The 9,033-nt window shown below is 42.5% G+C and overlaps 2 protein-coding genes across 2 annotated transcripts in view; both read left to right on the top strand.

Moving 5' to 3' along the window:
• Positions 1-1,749: 1,749 nt before the first annotated feature.
• LOC109485764 (calcium-binding protein LPS1-beta-like) lies at positions 1,750-6,366 on the top strand. Its single transcript, XM_019789446.1, has 8 exons — positions 1,750-1,830; positions 1,991-2,061; positions 2,467-2,570; positions 2,916-3,071; positions 3,474-3,647; positions 4,197-4,361; positions 5,448-5,546; positions 6,239-6,366. The coding sequence occupies exons 2-7, from the start codon at positions 2,006-2,008 to the stop codon at positions 5,543-5,545; spliced, it is 753 nt and encodes a 250-aa protein (XP_019645005.1). The 5' UTR covers positions 1,750-1,830; positions 1,991-2,005; the 3' UTR covers position 5,546; positions 6,239-6,366.
• A 2,326-nt stretch (positions 6,367-8,692) lies between these two features.
• The window catches only part of LOC109485767, a 4,578-nt gene continuing 4,237 nt past the window's right edge, over positions 8,693-9,033 (top strand). The window contains exon 1 of the mRNA XM_019789451.1: positions 8,693-8,718. The gene's annotated coding sequence lies outside the window, so the exon portion shown is untranslated. The remainder of the gene's footprint in view (positions 8,719-9,033) is intronic.

Genomic DNA, 9,033 nt, shown 5'->3' on the forward strand with positions numbered 1-9,033 from the left:
AACAAAACTGTCATTTAATTACAACCACAATGGTTATGCACACAGACAAAAGAACTGAGGTGTTTTTTTCGCCGTCTGCACAAACTACTAGTAACCTAGTTTGGCTTAATAACAGCTTGAATTTCGTTCCAGGTTGCAATGTTTCCTACAATCCACCTTTTGCAAATTAGGGGAGAATATTTGAAGCCTTTAGTAAAATTAATGTTCTTTTCCCTACAGCTGGACCCTGTGGTGTCCAACTACGGATTCAGAAAAGGCGACAGCAAGGCGAAAATAAATAATGAAATAAAATCTTACAGTCAACACAAATCCTCTTTTTTCATTGTCTTATTGTCATTCATGTTCATCGACATATAAAATGGAATAACATCCATATACAATAAGTAATACAGGTGTTACAATAAAAAGAATAACATGGCTAGTGGTGAGTAAGATCGTCTGTAGTTAGGAGGTAGGTGGAGTACGGTTAATCTCCAAGCAGATGTTAAGGTGGATGCAAAAGACAGTATCTGTAAGATTGCTGGCAGATGTTGGGTGGCAAATGGATACCTTCTGGCAAATGGATACTGCTTTGCCAATTTGATACTGTCTTTTGCAGCCACCTAAACATCTGCTTGGAGATTAGAGTACGGCGACCTTGGTTCTCTCACCACGCGCGTAATATTGATAATTTATGAAAATTATAAAAGACCTATTTGAACTCAAACATATTTGGTCAAAGGTTATCTTCGGGGCCTCCGGGTTAAAAAAATGTTTTTCTCATTTCTCGTGCTGAGTCTGGCGCCCCTCCAAGGCCTTCAGGAACAAACGAGAAAAGCGCTTCTGTGCGATTGGACGTGGCAACGACGTGCAAATGTTTGTCTGGAAGCCACATGTCACCCCTGGCCTTCACCCCACATGCAGTTGTGAGGTTCTACGACGGTATTTGCTGTCCTGCGACATTTTCCACACCTTTCCACGACTTTTCTTTATATTCCAACAAATAATCACAAGACGTGGTGACGGCACACTCAAGTTTTTTTCAACTTATATCAATCCCGCCACCAACACGGGACAAATACATTACAGGACAATACTCATTTACACCTGAGGGAAGTAAGGAAAATCGTGTAAAGTGTCTTTCCCAAGGGCACAAGATCGGTGGCATGTCAGGACTCGAACCCGGGACCTCTTTATTCCGAGTCAAGCCCTCTGCCGCTACGCCACACGACCCCACGACTTTGCGGCTCACTCCCAACCATGGTCTGGAGAAGGTCGGGATGCCATAGTCGGTTATATGAGGGCCTGCAAGGGGGGTCCCGACAACGCTTTACGCTGAATTCGGAAACCTCTCGATTACGCTTTACGATAAATTCCAAGTGGCTACAACGCATTACGTAGACTTAAAACGCCGAATACGCTCTACGCAAAAATATTAGAGCGGTCCGTCTACGATCTACGTAGAATTATATGGGAAATAACAGAATCTGTATCGGTAAAGCCGGTATAACCGTGTGGTCTCTGTAAAAATAAAGCAACGAGAGAAAACTTTACAACTATGATTTAACGGAAAATGAGCACAGCGTAATAGAGCGTAACCGACCCCCCCACACACACACACACAGACAGACACACGCGAGCTCAAAAATGTTTTGTTCTTACTTATCCTTGACATTTGCCCTCACTTTGCATATTGCTTCGTCTGCGTTAATTGGGTTATATTTAGACCTTTGTATTTACAACAATGTCGATTTTTCCGTTGAAACCTGCTCACCTTCTCACACGTACGGTATATATTACGCCGCACGTCTTGCCATTGCTCACATCCAGACCTTGAGGTTGTCAGGATCGGTAAGTCTCCAGTTCACTCACATTGTGCGTCCTTCTGTCTTTTTGTAGAATTACTCTTGTTGGTGGCCGTCGTTAAGTGTCCTGCGGATTGATTAGAACTGAACGTTATTCAAGTTGAGTTTTGCTGTAATAATGGTGTATGCAACGGTGTCTTTTTCAGATCTAAAATTCAACCATGACTCCCTTCCTTCTGCTGTTCGTTGCCTTGGCAACGGCGTCTCCAGTGAGGAGGTACGTGAAGCGCATCTAATTTCTTACCTTAATTCACCACAATCTTAATTTATTTACCCTGCATTTTGTGTACCATCTGAAGAAACGTGAATCTGACTTGTCCATTTTTGGCCTCGCGTCGACGTAACAAACTGGTTTTGCAGACTTACAGCATCGCTGCTAAATCATTTAACGACTGAGTCTATGTGCCTGTGGTTTGAACGAATCTGCTTGATGTTTGATGTATAGAATCGTTGGAAAAAATCTGAAAATCAAAATTATTCTAGAAAAGGGTAAAATGTGTCTTCAACACAACAAAGAATTAGTACCTAATAATCCAACATTTGAGAGCCTCCTTCGCACTGCAACAAGATGCGCGTTCCCAAAGGTATCTACAAGATTTTTTCACATTTGTGTTGCATGCAGGCAGACTAGTGGTCTGGATGCCAACGGGGACGGACTCATCTCCAAGGATGAAGTGTTTGCCGCCATGTCTCTGCACGAGGCTCTCACGGCCCTGGACAGGGATGGTAAGCAAACCACTGTTATACATTTGTAAATCTACAGTTTCCTCTTTGATATGTATCTAATTTAAATGTTCATAACTTATGGAGTTTGATGTTTTAACATACTCAAAGCCGCAAAGACAATGGGGCTTGAAGTTGGTGTTACAGTTTCTGGTTGTTAAAGCTGGAAGGCCTTGTCTTATAGACCTTACTTACTCCTATGCTGGCACATCGACCAACAAGTTTCCATGTCTTTCTATTGAACCTGGAAGATCCATTGTTACTTCTTGAAATTAGCTTTCTGGAAATGCAGATATTATCCTTTGCATGCAAGTTATGGTAAATTTAGATATTATCCTTTGCATGCAGGCGATGGCTTCATCTACCTGCCTCAGATCATCGAGCTGTGGGGAGTCGGGGACAAGTTTTACGAACTGAACACCGACGGAGACGACCACCTCACCTTCAGGGAGTTTGAAAACGGCATGTCCCTGAGCGACTTCTACGACCAGTTCGACTTTAACGGTAAGGTTGACTCTCAACCCCAACGTGTATGTTTTTTATTCCACATCTTCTTACATGGCGAATCTAACGAGATCTACCAAATGGACGTTGCCTCAGTTTCCAAGCCATGCGATGTTGTTCAATGTTCTTTTGCAGTCTTTTGACCACATCCTTTTTACAAGTTTTTGTTTCAATTGAGAACATTCTATTGTATTCTATTTCAATGCCTATCATTGTCTGAACTGTACTTTTAGTCACGTGTGACGTCAGCACTGGGTTAAAGTTCGTCGGAAGTCGACACCGTCCCCCGTCACGCCCCCTTCACTCAACCGTGACGGGGGGTACCGACTTTCGTCGAACTTTTACCATGAAAAACAAACATAAATGAGTACAGCCTTTTAAAAAAGACATATTTGTCTGCAGCTGACGGGTCCTTGGACGCTGCGGAGGCTTACCAGCTCATCTACATCTACGACGTCATCAACAACCCGTCATTCACCAACCCTCTGGACTCTAACGGAGACGGAAAACTCTCCAAGCTCGAGGTGACGAGCCATATGACATACGACGAGGTTCTGACCGCCTTGGACGCTGACGGTACGAAAAACTTTTGTCTTTCTTTCTTCTTTATTTCAGGTAAAAAAAACATAAAACACAATACGTCTTAAAATGATACAAAACTCTAGAGACGTACAAATAATACAGAAAATCGTAGATGCATAGTAAATCACGTTTCGGAAGAAAGAGTTCCCGTAGAAGCGCTTTAAGATAGAGTAACACATCTTTCTCCGCCTAGTTTCAAACCGTTCCAATCTTGTTCTATTTCTGAATGGGTTTAAGCTTGGATCAGTCACGGTTCTGGATAGTCTCCGCGTATCACAGAACGTAGGCACGGTTCTAGATACGCGTGGACTGTTCTGGATAGAACTGATACATCTATTCTTTATGTAGCCCAATCAAGTTGATTTGTTGGTTCTCGGATTACAGCAGGAGACTCAAATTTGAATCCAAACCCAATAATTCCACACGTAAAGGTGCCATTCCTAATCTGCCAATAGAAGGTTGCAAAGCTGACACCTTCCCGGCTTCGGGGTGCTGATAATTAGACTGGATGATTTTTTTTGACAAAATATTTTCGCTGTGCAGGAGACCAGCGGCTGTCCGCGACTGAGCTTAACATTCTTCTCGGGTCCGAAACGACCGAATTCTTCGACGACCAGGACGAAAACGGCGACGGTTACGTCAGCTTCCAAGAGGCGCACGAACACCGCATGAGCCTGTCGAGGGTCTTCGACAGACTGGACCAGGACGGTAGGTTACTAGACTCCTTTTACAGGCTTGTTCAACCGCTCAGAACCTTTCAGCGTGCCACTAGATTCTCTTCCAGTTCTCATCAATACACCGTTAACATACCTGTCTCCACGTCTTATTACAACAACTTCTTCTTTCCTCGGACTGCAAAACTATGGAACTCTCTTCCAAACAGCTGCATTCCGTCCGATTACAATCCACAAAGCTTCAAAACAAAGGTCCACCGCCATCTCCTGACATAACTACATTATACTCACTTAAGTACCTCTAGCTCTGTGCCTAGAAGTGGCCAAATATAATTGGCCTTGCATTGAGCGACACCTTTAAAAAAAAGGCTGAATGAATTGTAGAAATCGACCTAAAAAGGCTATTAAATGGCCAGAGAAGGTAGCCGACCATGGAGAATCCAATCGGCCTGCTACTCACACATACTCACTCTGCCGAGCTTACACGTAGTCCAGTCATGTCTGTCTGCTTCCATTTATCTCTATCCTCCATAGCTGCAGGCAGTTGACTTAAAGTCATTCCATTGTCAGCTTCTAGTTGTTTGCTGTAAGTCAAGTGTGGTCTTCTGCGACTTCTGTTTCCATGACTCTAGTTCCACAGCAAGAGTTTGTGTACCACCACATAACTGTAATTTAACATCCTTGAAATGTTTAATCAGATTGGTAAGGCACTGGGTGAAGAGACGCAAAACATTTACATACCTAGAGCCTTGAAGCTTTAACGGGGACATCGAGGATATACAGAGATCAGTATAAACAATGTGGGCCCAAACGTACAGGAGTGTTTATATATATATATATATACAGTAACAGTATCTGCAATGAGTTCCTGTATATATATATATATATTTATACAGGAACAGTATCTGCAATGAGTAGTTGTACCTGTGCAAACATGTAAATAAATTGAGTTCGGAAATGCAGAATTACCTGTACTTTAGTGCAAAGTAAACCAGTTAGATTTGCCCCTAGGAAGGTGATGGACAGTCACCGAAACCTCGGGAAAATAAGTGGGAAAAAAAGAACATTAGATATTGAAATAAATAAATTCTCTTTCTTCACGTACCTTTGGTGTTTACAGATAGTGACTACCTAGAAGATCCAGAGGGAGCCGGATTCTACGTCGTGTGGGACAGGATCCTGCAAGCGCAAGCCGGAACTGGACCCGTCACTGGATAAGGTGAATGTTTTTGTAATCATTATTGTTCCGCTGCAGTACCATTAAAAGCCACCAGGGGGCCAAAAGTAATTCAATGTGAGTTTGAGGTCTCATCAAGGCCTACTCACCTACTAAATATCAAGACAATCCATGTACACTAAATAAGCATTCTTGAGTTATTGTGTTTACACACACACACACACACACACAGAGAGAGAGAGAGAGAGACACACACACACACACACACACAAACAAACAAACCCAGAGAGAGAGAGAGAGAGAGACACACACACAGTTCTATCTACGTGTAAATTTCAGTGCTGTGCATTAAACACAAACATTGCAACAAAAATTGCAGATTTGGATCCCTTATCTTATCAGTTTCAGTTTATTGCACATTAAAGAAGTATATTGCAGCCAGATAAATTATTGAATTGCATGCTCATTTACATACTGTCAGTGGAACACAGTAGAATAGAAATCATAGACAGAAGTTGTTAAAACAGCTACGAACCAAAAATTACTACAAGACGTATAGTGGTACAGTTCTTAACATAATTTCTAAAATCACTCTGAGCATAGAACTACGTACGACGATGTAATATTTATGACAAACATATAGGCTCGTAAAAAATAAACGGTTGTGATCGAAGAACTCTGCTATTTAACCTAACATATAGGACTGATTGACATCTACGTCATTTTCCCTACAGCTGTGCCCAATGCTGAACCGACCGCAGTTCCCCGAGTACCGGAAGCAAGTGGGGAGGGGGGCAAACCATGAAGACTGAATTCAGAATAGAATGACAGTGGACACATGAAAATAAAAATTGTTCTTCAACAGTTTGAATATTCTTTTCTGTGTTTTCGTCATTATTTTCAGTTTAATCAACAAAATGTAGATTCAAGTGTTATGAGTTGTGGCTCAAATATAAATGAATTATCTTCGTTGATGAATACATTATATATAGATTTTAACTGTTCTCCATTAAGAAAATTGGACTGGCTCAGTTTTTGTCAGCTCTCTGACCTAAGACCCAATTCATGATTTACACACTTCCCATAATGCCTAGTAAATGCGTATATGACGTATACCACCCCTCCCCCTTCCTCGATGTAATATTTTCATCAAGTTCTATCGCCAAACTGGTCAATATCTAGTATAAAGCGCATGCCATAATTGCATTGTTGGAATTAGAGAGAATGACGTACCTTCTGTCGTTCAAACTTCTACCGAACACTCTCCTACTCGCACGGTCGCATTACGTATATCCGGTTCTTACGTCATATCCGTCATCTTTACTAGGCATTATGGGAAACGTGAAAGTCATGAATGACGTTATTTACGTCTGACGTCATCAATGGGCCAAGGTTTGTTATGAGCATGCAATTGAGAAGTCCTGCGACACATCAGCATTTCCTGTCGTACGATGTTTTCAAGACATTTCCACGACCTTGCTTCAAAATTCTTCACACCCAAGGTCGGTAGTCGGTTGGAAAAAAATTGGTATCAATCGTCTTTTTTTTTTAAATTCCAACATGTAATCACCAGACGTGGTGACGACACACTCAAGTTTTTTCAACTTATATTAATGCCGCCACCAACACAGGGGAAAAATACATTACAGGACAATACTCATTTACACCTGAGCGAAGTGAGGAAAAGCCGTGTAAAGTGCCTTTCCCAAGGGCACAAGATCGGTGGCATGTCAGGACTAGAACCCGGGACTCTCAGTGCCGAGTCGCGCACTCTGCCGATACGCCACACGACCCCACGACACATCAGCATTTTCCTGTCGTACGATGCTTTCAAGACATTTCCACGACCTTGCTTCCAAATTCCTCACACCCAAGGTCGGTAGTCGGTTGGGAAAAAATTGGTATAAATCGTCTTTCGGCTCCAGTTCGCTGGATCGCGTCCTATAACACATCACGAACGTATCAATGCGCGGTCTTTCTGTATCTGTATCTGATAGCCGGTATAACCGTCCTTCGGCGTAACACTCCAGCTTCTGTATCTGTATAGCCGGTATAACCGTCCTTCGGCGTAACACACCAGCTTCTGTATCTGTATAGCCGGTATAACCGCCCTTCGGCGTAACACACCAGCTTCTGTATCTGTATAGCCGGTATAACCGTCCTTCGGCGTAACACACCAGCTTCGCAGGCACGCGGCGCGGCGGTAGCTAGGTATATCACACCGAACGGCACACTCAATCTTTTCACATTTAATTGCCGGAGTTGTTTAAAGCTTTCTAGTGATGATGCCCAAACCATGCTTGGTGGCAACGAGTTCCAGTCTACGATAGTTCTGGGGAAATACAAGTTTTTGAATACCTCAATTATTGGTTGATAACTCTGATATTTGAAGGCATGACTGTTTCTTGTTCTTTTCTGGGCTGGTATCAGATACTTAGTGGTTAACCAGTTGGTACGTCCACCAGTTCATTAGTCATTTTGTACATCATGCACAGTCTGGACATTCTGTATCTGTATCTGTATAGCCGGTATAACCGCCTTTCGGCGTAACAAACCAGCTTCGCAGGCACGCGGCGCGGCGGCAGCTGGCTATATTACACCGATCGACCTGTTACACCTAACCCTTGAACTTCTAGCTCTAGACATTGTTTAAAGCTATCTATTGACAATGCCCCTACTGTACTTGGTGACAGTGAGTTCCACTCTGCGATAGTTCTAGGAAAGAATGAATTCTTGAACACCTCAATCCTTGGTTGATAACTCTGGTATTTGAATGCATGGCTATTTCTTGTTCTCTTCTGTGTTTCTTTGCAGAAATGAAGCAATCTGGAAAACTGTTCATTCATGATTTAACTGCACCACAAACTACAGTGGAGACGCCCTTCACCTTCAATAACACGAGCAGACCATATCCTTGACATTCGCCTTATCGGATTATTTTGGTAGGGGCGGTGCTTCTTTGACGTCAATAGAATAATATTTAGACGTTCAATTTAGCCAGTCTTTCCCTCCTGACATCATTGTGATGCTTCCCCAACGTCAATTGGGTTATATTTAGACGTTCATCTACGTCAACTGAGTTATATTTGGACGTTCATATTGACATATACATGAAGTTATCTGTTGAAACCTGTTGACCCTCTCACACATACGGTATATTAGGACCTCAGGTCTTCGGCTCTTCCAAATCCAGAACTTAAAGTCTTCAGGATCGGTAAGTGTAGAGTGTACTCACATAGTATTCTATCCTTCTGTCGTTTTGTTGAATTTCTTTTGTAATTAGTGGTCGCTGTAGAGGGTCCTGCGGATTGATTTAATTAGAGTTGAATGCTATTTAACGCCAAAAAGCAGTTACTCAAGCAACTGGATATGATTTTGGAAACGTCAGACGTTTCAGCTAGTGACTTTTCGACAGTCACTGACGAAAGCTAGTGGATACTAGCTGAAACGTCCGACGTTTTCAAAATCATATCCAGTTGCTTGAGTAACTGCTTTTTGGCGTATCGTATTACCTGGATGTCTAACCTTC

This window comes from Branchiostoma belcheri, unplaced genomic scaffold (genome assembly GCF_001625305.1).
Source record: "Branchiostoma belcheri isolate BF01 breed outbred unplaced genomic scaffold, Haploidv18h27 scaffold78, whole genome shotgun sequence".
NCBI classification, from domain to species: Eukaryota; Metazoa; Chordata; class Leptocardii; order Amphioxiformes; family Branchiostomatidae; genus Branchiostoma; species Branchiostoma belcheri.

Coding starts and splice junctions, on each gene's coding strand:
- LOC109485764 (XM_019789446.1), top strand. CDS start 2,006: ATGACTCCCTTCCTTCTGCTGTTCGTTGCCTTGGCAACGGCGTCTCCA. Junction 2,571..2,915: donor CACGGCCCTGGACAGGGATG/GTAAGCAAACCA, acceptor CTTTGCATGCAG/GCGATGGCTTCATCTACCTG. Junction 3,072..3,473: donor CGACCAGTTCGACTTTAACG/GTAAGGTTGACT, acceptor ATTTGTCTGCAG/CTGACGGGTCCTTGGACGCT.